General features: G+C 43.6%; 1 protein-coding gene across 1 annotated transcript in view; it reads left to right on the top strand.

Annotated features, from left to right (window-relative positions):
- Positions 1–11,891, top strand: part of LOC138967248 (uncharacterized) — a 25,124-nt gene extending 13,233 nt beyond the window's left edge. The window contains exons 2-3 of the mRNA XM_070339771.1: positions 9,405–10,348; positions 10,867–11,891. Coding sequence (XP_070195872.1) covers positions 9,616–10,348; positions 10,867–11,624 — 1,491 coding nt within the window. The 5' untranslated portion in view covers positions 9,405–9,615 and the 3' untranslated portion in view covers positions 11,625–11,891. The remainder of the gene's footprint in view (positions 1–9,404; positions 10,349–10,866) is intronic.
- The last annotated feature ends 3,623 nt before the right edge of the window (positions 11,892–15,514 follow it).

Genomic DNA, 15,514 nt, shown 5'->3' with positions numbered 1-15,514 from the left:
AGCCAACATAACACGACACACTAACCAAATAAAGGATCAGGTAGCAAAGTTTAAAAAAAAAAAAAAAAAAAAAAAAAACCCGTTCATGACCTAATATATACCATCTTAGATTATGAAGGAATCACCATGCCAATATAAAATGCAGTAATACTATCTTAGATACTAGAAGGAGTAATACACGAGAATGTATTCTTATCACACCAAGTTGACGCAAGACACATACATGCACATTTTCAGAAGGATAAAAGGCACACATACGTTTGAGCAACCAGGCACATTACATTAAAGTGATGTTTGAATGTATTTTTGCAGATGTGTTTTGAATGTTTTAAGGTTACTGGTCGATTTTAAGCATGTAGGTAGGGAGTTCCAGACATAAGCTCCCGAGTATGAAAGACTAGTTTTAAATATGTCAATGCGTGGCTTCGGGCAGGCCAGATTATGCTTGAAAGTGGAATACCGAGAAGGTGTTGATTGAAACAAGTGAGTTAGATATTCGGGTGCTTGGTCATGTAGGATCTTGTGCATGAAAACTGATTTATTAAATAAAAGCTGTTGTTTAAGTTGAGGTATATTGAGGGCTGTCAGTTTTGCGTCAGTAGTTAGTGATGGGTCAGGCAGAATGAGTTTAGCTGACCTACGATGACGAGAATTTATAGTTTTGAATAATGCATCACTACAGCCATCCCAGATGACAGAGGCATAATCAATGTGAGGTTTGATGTGGGCGTTGTAGAACATTTTTCGGGCGTCTAAAGTAATGACTGACTGAAGTTTTGAAAGTAGGAATAAATTTCTTGAAACGCGTTTACACAGATGTTCAATGTGGGAATGCCACCTAAGCCTATCATCGATAATCACGCCTAGAGAGAGAGAGAGAGAGAGAGAGAGAGAGAGAGAGAGAGAGAGAGAGAGAGAGAGAGAGAGAGAGAGAGAGAGAGAGAGAGAGAGAGAGAGAGAGAGATCTCCCAAGTGCTACAAATGCAAAGGAAAGAGGTACCTTCCGCAATGAACACTTTCGACCTCGTGTCCGTTATTTGCTCTGCCCCCTCCCCCCACCCCCACCCCCACCCCCACTTAAATCTTCAGCCTATTTTTCAAAGCATTAAGGGTATCGTCCTTGCCCGAACTCATTCTTTGTTCAAAGATACTTTCCATCTTGTAAAGTTGTCAATCACCATCGGGTAGTTGCTCAGTTGGAAGAGCGCTGATCTTATGATCCGTGGGTCTCGGGTTCGAATCCGGGCCGGTGTAACACGAGAACATTACTCCCACGAGATTTTTACTCCGGAGTAAACATTTCGTACGAAAAAGTTACTCCCTTTACGAAAAAAGCACTCCCCCATTTCACGAGAAAATTACTCCCCAAGACAGGTGAGTTCCGAGTAAACATTTTGTACAAAAATGTTACTCCCCTGACGAATAAATAACGAATAAATTACTTCACCCCAACACGAGCAATTTAACTTCCCATGCCAGGTGTACGAAATTTGTACTCCCTTGTCCCCTGTTAGTCTTGGTGGTGGAAGGGGTGGAAGGAGGGTAGCGCGACATTCGTGTGCGCGAGATCACTTATTGGCATTATCCCTTCGCCCGCATCCCATTTTTGCGTACGAGATTTTTCCTGGAAGTAAAAAAAATGTGGAGTAAAAATTTCGTGGAGGGAGTAATTTTTTCGTGCCTTGGGGAGTTCTTTTCACGTACGAAAAGTGTACTCGGAGTAAGAATTTCGTACGAAATATTTACTCCGGAGTACATTTTTCGTGGAGTAAAAATTTCGTGTTACACCGGGAAGGACACGGTTCAACTCTATGTGCAGACTGAGAGACGGTATCCACTGTGGCACGGAAAAGACCTAGGTCATTCTGATTATTTTCAAAACAGTATCGCACACATCTAGGTAGCGCGACTTGTGTTGCTGCAAGCTTTTCCGGCCTGAGAGGAAGCGACCCACATTTCCATAAAATGGGACCAGAAAGAAGCAATGAAACTGAAACGCACACACACACACTCACACACATACACACACATACACACACACACACACATACACACACACACACACGGACACACACACACACACACACACACACAGACACTCTCTTTCTCTCACTCTCTCTCACTCTCTCTCTCTCTCTCTCTCTCTCTCTCTCTCTCTCTCATATGCACATCCTTATTATAAGTGGAATAATAGTGATGACACAAACTGTAGCTGACAAGAACTCAGACAGACAGACAGACAGACAGACTGACTCCTGGAAACAGTTCGACTCACCGTCTCAGATCTGCCGTCAGGCTTTTATTTACATGTGATAAGACTAGCCTTACACTTGGTCACATACCAACAATAAACAACCTCGGTGCTCTTTGTGCACAGTGGTGGGTTTTTTTTTAAGAATACATTTCTGTGGAACTCACAGAATGAAACTGAACGCACTGCATTTTTTCACAATGACTGTTGTCCGCCGCTAGTGCAAAAGGCAGTGAAAGTGACGAGCCTGTTCAGCGCGGTAGCGGTTGCGCTGTGCTGCATAGCACGCTTTACTGTACCTCTCTTCGTTTTAACTTTCTGAGCGTGTTTTTAATCCAAACATATCATATCGATATGTTTTTGGAATCAGGAACCGACAAGGAATAAGATGAAATTGTTTTTAAAACGATTTCCAAAATTTATTTTTAATCATTTTTTTTAATATTTTTTAATTTTTAGAGCTTGTTTTTTAATCCGAATATAACATATTTATATGTTTTTGGAATCAGAACATGATGAAGAATAAAATTAAAGTAATGTTGGATCGTTTTATAAAAGAAAATTTTAATTACAATTTTCAGATTTGTAATGACCAAAGTCATTAATTAATTTTTAAGCCTCCATGCTGAAATGCAATACCGAAGTCCGGCTTTCGTCGAAGATTGCTTGGCCAAAATTTCAATCAATTTGATTGAAAAATGAAGGTGTGACAGTGCCGCCTCAACTTTTACAAAAAGCCGGATATGACGTCATAAAATACATTTATCGAAAAAATGAAAAAACCGTCTGGGGATTTTATACCCAGGAACTCTCATGTAGCATTTCATAAAGATCGGTCCAGTAGTTTAGTCAGATCTGAATCGCTCTACACACACACACACACGCACAGACCCACACACACATACACCACGACCCTCGTCTCGATTCCCCCTCTATGTTAAAACATTTAGTCAAAACTTGACTAAATGTAAAAAAAAAAGACATGAAATCCTTCTCCCATCAGAAAGAAGTCAGGGTGTTGATTGTTTGTATGTGACCAAGTGAAGGGACAGACATAGACTCAGACAGACAGACAGAAAGACAGACGCACGCAGGAATCAAAATTCCTGATAACACGACGGTGCACAACCGATGTGTATTGAAACCCGTTCATATTTGTTTGCAAACTGTCATAAACTTTGGCAATAACTTTATTAAACGAATAAAATGAGTGCCGGCTGCCGTACACGAAACAGTCAGCGGCCGTAGCAGAGAAGCGGGTCGGCCGTATCAGTATCAGTGCACTGTTGGCGGCCGTAACTGCTAGCACAGCGACGCGTACCTAAACAATACACATGCTCTTTTCCTCAGCCGATGACACAAGCACACTTGCATATTGGGATACTACTATTGATTCAGTTATAATACATCACATTACCTAATCAAATGACCTTTGTTGCTTCAAGCCTCTTGTAATCCCCACCATTTAAAAAAATAATTCCCCAAATCGAACAATATCAACAAATACGACGCTGTCACAAATCTAAAATAGAAGCCTCAAAAAACAAACCGATAACATGTTAATCCTCATGCAATCATGAATCTGCTGAGACCAAATCAACTTTGCTGGCTTCGATAATTACGCCACAGTAATTATTAGTTTGGAAGTTACACACCTTTCGCACTCAAAACCTGTTAATTCTTTATAAGGTCCCGTTGAATGAAGGTGTTTATTTGAAGCGAGACTGCACTGTGTGTAATAACGGAATTATGTGTTAATGTGTGAAAAAGGGAGTTGGTTCTCTCGTGTGGATCTTTCTGTTTACTGGTGTGTGTGTGTGTGTGTGTGTGTGTGTGTGTGTGTGTGTGTGTGTGTGCTATGTGAGTGTGTGTTTGCATTTGTGTATGTGCTTGCGCGCGCGCGTGTTAATTTATGTGTGTTTGTGTGCTATGTGTTTGTGTTAACATACCATACGTAAACAAGAGGCGAAGCCTTCAAGGCTCCCGTAAGAAATCAACAAACAGTAACATAACACAAACTCACTCACTCCGTAACACACACACACAAACACACACACACACACACACACACACACACACACACACACGCACACACACACACACACAGTTAAAACTAACGCATCATATCAACTCCATGTATAATTTTCAAAAGAAGGCAAACAGATAAAATGACTAGGGTAATAGGTTAGGTACCTGCCATGTGGGCACTTTTTCCACTGCTGTCCTCAGTCCTATACTTTTCATCAAGACTTGTCACCATGCCGAGTAGATCTAAATTCGGAAGTCTTCATGTGGCTGAGGCATAGCGTCGATCTTGTTGTAGGTTAACCTCCTTTCTGAAACAAATGGCAAAATGCGATTAGTTATGATGACTACAACCTACACAAATATAAACAGTGTTTTGAAACAGAATAGTCAGGTTATACAAGCCACTTTACCTATGCAGCATGGTAACCCTACAATATGCGAAACATGTCGACTGCAGCAGCCTGGTTCTTAAAATAATTCTGACGGTCAACACAGCCAGAAATGCCAACAAAGACAAGAAAGCTGTGGCAAGGTAAGCTTACCAAACGTTACATAGCGAATCATATGATAGTGCGTAAACAGCAAACAGTAGATCTACAATCAAAGAGAGGATCGAGTCTGGAATGAAACGCGATACAGATCTAGCATTCAAAAACTGTCTTTCACGTTCAAGGAAGTTGTTGCAAAGTACTTAAGACTTACTAAATTGTACAGACAAAACCATGACAGTGCATGTTTTGAATCTGAGGAAAAAATCGTGATCATTTTGACTTTGAGAGCAGATTCATTCCGTTTCCTTATATCTGCATGTTCAAGTAAATGGTGGACAGTTTTTTTCGGGCAGAGTAAACTTAACTTGAGACTCTACTGCAAGTCTTGAAATTCACATAAATCGAACCACGAGCAAAGACATCCAAACATTACAGGCACTTTAGATCAACTCATTTCACTAGAGGTGACTGCCTAGCACTGTGTTTGACATCCGTGTCTGCTGAAATAAAAAGAAATTAAAACAAAACGGATTAACAGTAGGTGACACGTTATCAGAGTGGGAGACACTAGATCTGTCTCTGAACTTACCGGGATACGGCTGCAAGATCGACACTGACTGCCGCGCTTTCGACAGCTCTTCCTCGCGTGGACATTGGAAACACGCTGTGCAGATCAAATTGTAGGAAATCTCCCTTTGGTATCTTCTTTATTTACTTTTCTGGAGCTTAGAAACCGAACAACATGAAATCGTCTTCCCCGGCGAATCGGCGAGGTGAGAACTGGACCACAATCCTTCGCGCGACCCCTGACCTGATCTTGACACCTGACCTGCCGTCTACATGCCAAACACGACACAAATCAGTCAACTGCTTGTACCCCTTCAAAACCCCCCACCACCCGTTTTCTTTGGATACACGCTTTAACTACACACATGCCGACACAATGTTGATCATTGCTTCAATAATTTGAAGATGGTGCTTGAAAATTAACCACGTGAAATGAGTATGTCGGTGTTTAGCCAAAAATGTTAAAGTTTCTACCACAGACATACACACATACATACATACGCACGCACGCACAGACAGACAAAGTTTACCATCGCATAGGCTACACTTACGTGAGCCAAAAAGTATTAAGAAAAATATTAGTTTGCGTCAAAGTGACAACTTTCATTTCAGTTCATTTTTTTCTTGTTTACATTTTAGTTGTGTATCTGGTTACACTTTATTGTCGCATAGTGTATGTGAAATAATGCACGTCTGAACAAAACTATTAACAGTAGTTGTATCCTCCTGCAAACATTGGTAAATATGTTGAACGAAATGGAGAGACGTCGTTATTAGGCATTTGGCCTATTTCAAATCGCGGAAAGACGGGCGTAGTGGCCTAGCGGAAAAGACATCAACCTCCTATTCGGAAGGTCGCGGATTCGAATCCCGGCCGCGCCTGGTGGGTTAAGAGTAGAGATTTGTGCGATCTCCCAGGTCAATTTATGTGCAGACCTGCTAGTGCCTTATTCCCATTCGTGTGTACACGCAAGCAGAAGAGCAAGTGTGCACTTAAAAGATCCTGTAATCCATGTCAGAGTTCGGTGGGTTATAGAAACACAGAAATGCCCAGCATGCCTCCCCTGAAAGCGGCGTATGGCTGCCTGAATGGCGGAGTAAAAACGGTCATACGCGTAAAAGCCCCCTCGTGCAAAAGCATGAGTGAACGTGGAAGGTTCCAGCCCATGAACGAAGAAGAAGAAATCGCGGAAAATATTGCTGTCATGTCGGCAAGTCTGGCCGAACCTTCTCATGATGGGGCAACGTTGACATCAAGGACTGGCTTTAACCTGCTGAAATGGTCGCAATAGACTCATTCCAGAAAATAACTCAGTCTGGTTTAAAGTTGTGGAATAGAGAACACCCTCGCCATAACCTCTGACAAACAGTGAAGGGGCAAATCCCGAGCTCCTGTCCACAGGAGCTTGTATCCAATTGCTAGTAAAAAGTAGTAGTAAGGGTTTTGTTTGTTTGTTTGCTTAACGCCCAGCCGACCACGAAAGGCCATTATCAGGGCGGTGCTGCTTTGACATATAACGTGCGCCACACACAAGGCAGAAGTCGCAGCCCAGGCTTCATGTCACATTATTCTGACACCGGACCAACCAGTCCTAGCACTAACCCCAGTATGCCAGACGCCAGGCGGAGCAGCTCTACTAGATTGCCAATTTTAAAGTCTAAGGTATGACCCGGCCTGGGTTCGAACCCACGACCTCCTCATCACGGGGCGCCGGATGCCTTACCACAAGGCCAACCGTGCCGGTGTAACACGAAAAAATTACTCCCACGTGATTCTTACTCCGGAGTTAAAATTTCGTACGAAAATGTTACTCCCTTTACGAAAAAAGTACTCCCCCATTACACGAGAAAATTACTCCCCACGACAGGTGAGTTCCGACTAAACATCTCGTACAACAGTTTTACTCCCCTGACGAATAAATTACTTTACCCTAACACGAGCAATTTAACTTCCCATGCCAGGTGTACGAAATTTTTACTCCGTTGCCCTCTGTTAGTCTTGGTGGTCGAAGGAGTGGCGGGAGGGTAGCGCGACATTCGTTTGCGCGAAATTACATATTGGCATTATCCCTTCGCCAGCATCCCATTTTTGCGTACGAGATTTTTACTTGAAGTAAAAAAATTGGGGAGTCAAAATTTCGTGGAGGGAGTAATTTTTTCATACCTTGGGGAGTTCTTTTCTCGTACGAAAGGTGTACTCGGAGTAAGAATTTCGTACGAAATTTTTATTCCGGAGTAAATTTTTCGTGGAGTAAAAATTTCCTGTTACACCGGTAGTAGTAAGGGTAAGCATGCAGCAGTAAATAATAAGCATGCAGGAGTAAATAATTATCGACCGGTGGTTGGATACAAGCTCCTGTGCTCCAGTCCACGTGTTTCCGACACACCCCTCGCTAGTGATTGACCCCTCCAATGTTTGTCAGAGGAAACTCAAGAGTATTCACTCTTCCACAACCCGCATACAAACCCGACGGAGTTATTTAAAACAAAACACGTCTATTGGCGTGAAGTCAGAATAGCACAATCCGTTCTCCAGGCTGTTCTGTTGGGGGCCGACGACAGAAGGTCACGAAAGCTCAAAAATAAATTTGTGACCCTCCACCACGGAATGAGTCGCATGTCACCTTTGCAGGATTTTCATATTTTTACATTTTCCTAGAGATTTTTTTATGCTCTATCCAGTGGTGAAAACAGTTTTAGAAAAGAGCGAACACTGTTTGAGTTATAAGCCTGTGACTAAGGTGACCCTCACACTGTTACCAGACACTCCCCGGACTAAGCCTAGCGCAGAACCGCGCGAGATGACATGCGACTCATTTCGTGGTGGAGGGTCACAGCTAGTCCATTCTTTAAGTCCTCCTTCGACTGTGCCTCGTAGGATGGTTTTCATGACGTGGCCGAACCACACCAACTTTCGTCGTTTGACGGTTGCCAGAAGATTCCTTGGGAATGTTACCATTGGTTTTTCTTGCGTTGTTAATTGAGAACATCATGTTTGCTAATAGTTTAGTTATGAGTCATGCAGTGTTCAGTTCGGAAGCCACAATACATTATTTGGAAAGTTCGATCCACCGCCCCAAAGACAGGTGAAAGTAGACATTGGGAGGTGTCGATATACAAAGAAACAGCTGAAAAAACCTTTGAACGCATTTACCATGGCAAAATTGATTAGACGTGTGACAGATGTTCAGGTGAACAACGTAAAATGCAACTGAAGAAGTTCACAAGGGTGTGTGTGTGTGTGTGTGTGTGTGTGTGTGTGTGTGTGTGTGTGTGTGTGCGTGTGTATGTGTGTGTGTGTGCGTGTGTGTGTGTGTGTGTGTGTGTGTGTGCGCGTTTGTGTGTGCCTGTGTGTGTGTGTGTGTGTGTGTATGTGTGTGTGTGTGTGTGTGTGTGTGCGTGTGTATGTGTGTGTGTGTGCATGTGTGTTGGGGGTAGGGGTCTGAAGCTAAGTTGTTTTACCACTGCACTTGTAATTCTGGGGTCACGGGTTCGAACCCCGGCCAGGACATGTTTGAACAGATGTACAAGTGAACAGCAGATATTGAGGCCACGGAAGTACATTTGTAGTTCCCTGAGTCAGAAATGAAAGTGTGACATAAACATGCACCACGTGCTGAAACAGTAAATATACTGAGAAAGAATACAAAAAAGCTTGCGTTTGTCGGAACATGCCTTGAAGAAATAGGGTTGGTTTGAAAAAAAGTAGGGCTGTCCATTTGAGTTCTCTATAATTATTCGAATGTACTTTCAAAATCTACAGCCTGCAAAACTGACAAAGATACGTTGTTTCATTGTTGTTGTTTTGTTCAGAGTATCTGCCTGACAGAAGAGCAAACAAACAAACAAACAAGTAAACAAAGAAGAAGAAAGACGAGTGTGTAAGACCTCCTGTGACAACATGACATAGTGCAAAACAATTGATTTAGAATAACTCTGTTCACAGCGTTTCTGGTGCCTGTGGGTGAAACTCCGGAGCGGTCTGGATACAGCACGAAGATTGCTCACACATTGGTATCTGGACGTAGTTTCTGTTTAACTGATGGCTTTTTTTGGTGTTGTTTCAGATCTTTCGAAATTGCCACGTTGTATGCAGGCAGCAGTACAAGCACCTGACCTGTGGATTTCTTGGATAAAAACAAAACAAAAAACACATTCATACACAATCAAAAGGTTCTTTACCAAAGAGTAAAAGACAAGGCAGAAAAGGACGAGATCGTCAGTTAGAAAACTCATGCAGCAAGACCACCAATGACATCCACTTATTGACAAGTAGTTATGACACAGCCGCGAATTTCCTGGCGGTTGTGCGCGATGAGACGAAGATTGAAACTGTTCTGTGTCCTGACTTTTGTCGTGTCTGTTGCCACCGTCCTCTACTTCACAGCACAGACATCCCGTATCCACAATTTCTCCCAGCTCCGCTTCCGTGCAGGCATCGGCAGGCTGATGGGGTTCGGTGACGTCATAGGACCGTTAAATGACGTCAAGAAGTGTGACAGCGTCTTTCCCGGCATGCTGCTCGGTCGCTGGGCGCCGAAGGAGAACGTGAGCGAAGCGAGGAGAAAGACAATGGACGAATACCTGGTGAATACACGCGGGGAATACAACATCCCGCGGTCTCTGCAGAGATCGGACGGAAGGTGCGGGAGTGTGCCTTTCGACGGGGTGCCCCTGTTCAGGCACATGTGGTTTCGCTCGCTGTGCAACCCTAACGGACCCACCCCGTGCTGCTACCTCGACCACTGCACCAACCGTACACGAGAGGACTGCGCATGCTCGACCTGCCTCGATACCAGGTCTCCTCTGCACGCGGAGCTCAGCGATTGGCTGCCTGAGCGCGCCGAGTGCAAACCACGTGAGATCTCTTCTCGTGAGGCTTGTGAACTCCTGAACGGGACGACTCTGGTGTTGGCTGGGGATTCCTTCGTGCGTCACGTGTTTGTCGCTCTGGTGATGCTGCTCACTGACGATTTCCAGGACGGCGCTCTCAAACAGAATGCCCCTGCAAGTAAGGCAAAAACACACCCACACTCCCACGCACGCACACACACAAACACACACATGCACACTCGCACGCACACACGCACACACACACACACACACACACCTTTTTCCCTCCCGACCCCCGAACAGTTTTATCTTCCGAGAGTTCTCACCAGTAACATCTTTCCTTTCTAAATCACGAGTTCGACGAAGGATGTTTAAAAAACAATCAGGATGGCTACACGTTAATGCGAACTCTTGTTTTCTTTCTTAGATTTCTGTTCATTTCTTTCTGTCTTTCTTTCTCTATTTTGTTCGGGGGCCGGGGGAATGGGTGTCATACTGCTCTCAGCGTGGTTCTAAGATTTTCGTTTTCTGTGTCCAAAACAACAGGGCATATGTTTTGTGTGTGTGTGTGTGTGTGGGGGGGGGGGGGGGGGTGGTGGTTGGGTGGGGGTGGGAGGGTGTGTTGGTTAGGGGAGGGGTTGCATACTGCCCTCAGCCTGGTTCTAACGCTTTCGTTTTTGTGTCCAAAACATCCAGACATACAACAGATTTGCCAGGGCATGTACCAGATCAACGGCCTGCGGTGCCGCGGCATTCTTGACCAGAACAGAACGCTGTGCGGCGGAACCGTCACAGCCACTTACCTGGAGATCATGAGTGCTGGCGCAGGGCGCTTCCTTCTACCTCACATAGACAATCTACACACTCGCAAACAGCGGGTGTTGCTTTTAGCCGGGCTGGGCATTCACAATGACTTCAGGATAGACCTGGTGTGGCCATTATTCATCCAGCCTCTGGTTGAATACTTCACGAATTCCACATCATCATCGTTAGTGAACATGAACGTCAGTGATTCTGAAGGAGCGAGAATGGCGTCTTGGTTTGACCTGAGAAAAAAATACGGTGTGGGAAACGCTGTTCCTCCCTTAATCCTTGGATCAAACAAACTTCCTTCTTCAAACAAACCTCCTTCTTCTTTCTCTGTGCAACCGGGGAACAAAGCGACGCCATCTTCCTTACGACCTTGGCCCAAGTTCATATGGGCTGGTACGCATGCGCCAGGGTTGCTCAAAACGCCCGTACTTCCGGCGCAGTCGTACCAAGGTGTGAAGTTCTATAACGAGGCGATGGCTCGGCGGTTGGAGCCTCTGGGAATTCCTGTCTTGGATTCCTTCAACATGACGGCGCCTTTACATGCTGTGGACGGTACGCATTATGGGTATGGGGCGAATCATCTCAAGGTGCAGGTCTTGCTCCACTGGGTCAAGGAGCGACAGGATAGAGGAGAGTGGTGATCAGTGTTGAAAGGCGCACAGGGTTAGAGACAACAACAAACAAACAGAAGGGAAAAAGACAAATGAATGAAAGAGCACATACCCCCCCCCCCCCCCCCCAGCAAGGAACGACAGGACTTGCAATCATTTTTGATGATAACTATCAGTATCAGTAGATTTTGTGACTGACTGACAATATCATAAGGTGCTGTTTTTACGTGTTGGAGAACATGTGTAATTGGTTTATGCTGCCTTCTAAAGCCTACTGTAATAAAAATACCGTGCATGTCTTGGTGTGTGTGTGTGTGTGTGTGTGTGTGTGTGTGTGTGTATTCAGTTGTGTGTGTGTGTGCGTGTTTGTGTGTGTCTGTCTGTGTGTGTGTGTGTGTGTGTGTGTGTTCTATTTATTGTTGGAGTGTTGGAGTGAGTGTGTGTGTGTGTGTGTGTGTGTGTTTGTGTGTGAGAGAGTGTGTGAGAGTGTGTGTGTGTGTATGTGTGTGTGTGTGTGTGTGTGTTTGCGTGTGAGTGTGTGTCTGTGTGTGTGTTTGTGTGTGTGTTTTGCAATATGCATCTCCCCAAGGATACAGAGCATCTACCACTCAAGCGCCAAATGAAACTGATAGTGATAGCACATCAAAACATTGTTTACACACACACACACACACACACACACACACACACACACACACACCTGACGTACACATTGTCAAATACATACATGCAACCCTCACCACATGTTAGAATTCAAAGGTAGAGGCCATACCTGTCAAGTCTTACGTTTTTCGCGTAATTTTTACGGAATTTTGATGTTTTTCCAGTCTTACGGCGTATGCCGATGGTTTTACGGTTTTTACAAAACAATTTGGTCAAATAAAAAAAAGATCGCAAAGGTTCGTCCGAGAACAAAGTAACAGCTAAAAAATCTCGCGGTAACTGATCCGGCGGAAGTACAAGGCAACGCGCGTGTGCACACCGTCAGCGCGATCTGTGAGAACTGTGCGACAACGCTTGACCACACGCGACCTCAAATTAAAGCAGTTACATGTACTATTGTTGTTGTTCTCGGTATCTTGAAGGTATTTTCTCACGTTGTACGAAGTTTTAAGCCATAGAAATGAAACTAAGGGAGTTGTGATGCATATATTCGAAGAGCTAGTGATCGAAAGTGAAAGTAGCCGGATTCCTGTCACCTCCGATCATGTCGAACTTGTTTTTAGAACACGCGCGACCTCAAACTAAAGCATTTACATGTAATATTTTTTGTTGTTGTAGTATCTACACAGTATTTTCTCACGTCGTACCTAGTGTGAAGCCATATAAATAAAAATAAGGGCGTTATGATGCATTTTCGAAGAGGTAGAGAGCGAAAGCTGGCACCGGATGTCTGTCACAACCGATCATATACGACTTGTTTTTAAAACATGCTCGACCTTAAACTAAAGCATTTACATTTCATATTTTTGTTGATCTGGTATTTGTCCTTGATTGTTGAGACACACATGTTTTTCTGGCTTGTAACTTGTGTGTTTTGCATGTTCTGTTTGGATAAAATGTTCTCTTTTGTGGTGGGGGTTTCCATTCATGATTGAATCACTGTGCTCAATGAATGAATGTTGTTAAAACACACTTGTCTTGTGCCTTTACTATCAAGTGGTGTTTTTGTGCATTCTGGTAAAAAATTTGTGAGGGGTGTAAATCACTAAATGTGTGTCTGGTTGGAAGTGTACTGTCTTTGTACAATTTAGGTGATTCTCGGTAGAATAAATTTACATTTAAACATGCTTTGCATTTCAAAATTACAGTGCCGTTCAGTGTTGAGAAAAGTGTGTTTTTCTTATGTGTGAAATAAGGCTGATTTCTTGTTTTTGTGTGTGTATGTGAGCATGTATTTAGTTCTTGTGGTGATGAATCTAACGACTTCTGCAATTTTGCACGTTGTCTTATGCTTTTTGGTGCAAACTTATGGTTTTGTTAGCAAAATCTTATGGTCAGAGTCCACAAGAGCTTGACAGGTATGTAGAGGGGGACATTTTGGTCCATTTTCTTCAGTAAGTGTTCTTGGTTCTTAGCATTTTAGTTCAGTTAAGAAACAAAAAAGAATGTGAGAGTGCATCCTCTTTCTTGCAATTAAGTCAGCAGTTCCAATTTCTTTGATTACATCTACGAGATTCGGTTTTGACAGTCAGTATTGTAGCACCAGTGTGATCACAGACAATTACTCATCTCCTAAACCAGTAGATAAATAATCAAAAAACAAGAAAGGTAATTTGTTGGAACGTTTTTTATTGACAAAACAATACGTTACAATCACAAATATGTCGACCCAACGGTCTTTTAAGTGTTTAATTCAGTAGTTTAATATGTATTCTACTTTTTAAAAAAATTCTTTTCATTTTGACAGTAAATCATCTTTTTGCTAGATAACAGAGATGAAGAAAGATTCTCAATGAAAAATAGGAGAATGATTTCAGAAATTCTGTCAAAGTATCATTTAATGCATGGAGTACCATAAAAGTGTGAGTTTAGAGGGAGCGGTCAGCGACCATAAACTCTATTTAAACGAGACAGATATGCAGCAAAAGGAGGGGGGGGGGGGAGGAGGTGTCAGTAGAGGTAATGCAGGAGGAAGTGATAGCAGAGTCCCGTGGGAACGAATGCGGGGAATGGAAGAGGGTTGGAGGGCAGGGGGGAGGTGATGAGTGAAGGAGAGCAGTCTGGAATGAAACAATGGTAACAGATAAGGGAGTCCGAGAGAGAGCGAGAGAGAGCGAGGACCGAAGTCATTAGTAGCAGCGCAGCGGCCAGCAAGCAAGTTCAGCGATTTTCAGTTCTGCAAACCCCCCATCCACCCCCTGGCATCCACCTATTAGTTTTGTTGACGGTTCGCTGCGTGCATTGTGTACCCCCTTTTGGAGATGATTGCATTTGCATCATTTGAATCAATTTCATACATAGTATAACTATAATCAAAATGAGGGCTATATGTATGTGTTAATTAGTAATTGATGTTTTGTTGAATTCATTGTCATTTTGTTTTTATGAATTGATATGTATGTAAACATTTGTTTCTTCTGTGTGTGTGTGTGTGGATTTATCTCTGTACAATGTTATCTTTCATGGTCATTGTCAGATGGTATTTTTCTCTGAAGTAAACTGCCCTCGTTACTTGGCCCAAATCAAATAAACCTTTTGGCTACGTATGTTGGTACGGAAGCGTGAGTGTGTGTGTGTGTGTGTGTGTGTGTGTGTGTGTGTGTGTGCGTGCGTGCGTGCGTGTGGGTGTGTGTGTGTGTCTGCACGCGCGCGTGTGACGGTGTCTGTATGCGTGTGTGTATTAGCCAGTGACAGTTGCCTAGTGTTCTACAATTGCAGCTGGGGGGGGGGGGGGGGGGGGGGGAAGCATTAGTGAGTAGTTTAAAGAAAAGTTGGAAAGCCTTGCAAACACAAACATAGTTGCAAATTTGGAGTCAAACTATCTGGTATTTATTTTGTTGTCTACACAGTCAAAGGGAGAGAATTGTTATTGCTTCCCTTGGGTGTATTTTTGTTTTCTGATACGTTATTTTGGTTGAGATTTGGCATTTAGTTCTCTATTCACTCTTGATTGTTCGTAGCAGGTTTATGAATATTCAGGGGCGGATCAGTTGCTTTGTAAGGGGGGGGGGGCACTTTGAATCGAAAGTGAATGTGATGGGCGCGAAGCGCCCGAATTTGCTAGGGGGGTCTGGGGGCATGCCCCCCCGGAAAATGTTTTGCCCAAAGAAGCAAAATGGTGCCATCTGGTGCCATTTGAACTTAGAAATGGTCATAGAATCAGCATAGAAAAACCTTTTTTTTTCTTCTTCTTTTTTTTTTTTTTTTTTTCGGTGGGGGGGGGGGGGGGGCACGTGCCCCCTGTGCCCCCCCCCCTC

This window comes from Littorina saxatilis, linkage group LG5 (genome assembly GCF_037325665.1).
Source record: "Littorina saxatilis isolate snail1 linkage group LG5, US_GU_Lsax_2.0, whole genome shotgun sequence".
Lineage (NCBI taxonomy): Eukaryota > Metazoa > Mollusca > Gastropoda > Littorinimorpha > Littorinidae > Littorina > Littorina saxatilis.
The sequence above is the reverse complement of the archived record's forward strand: the minus strand, read 5'-3'. Positions and strand labels throughout refer to the sequence as shown.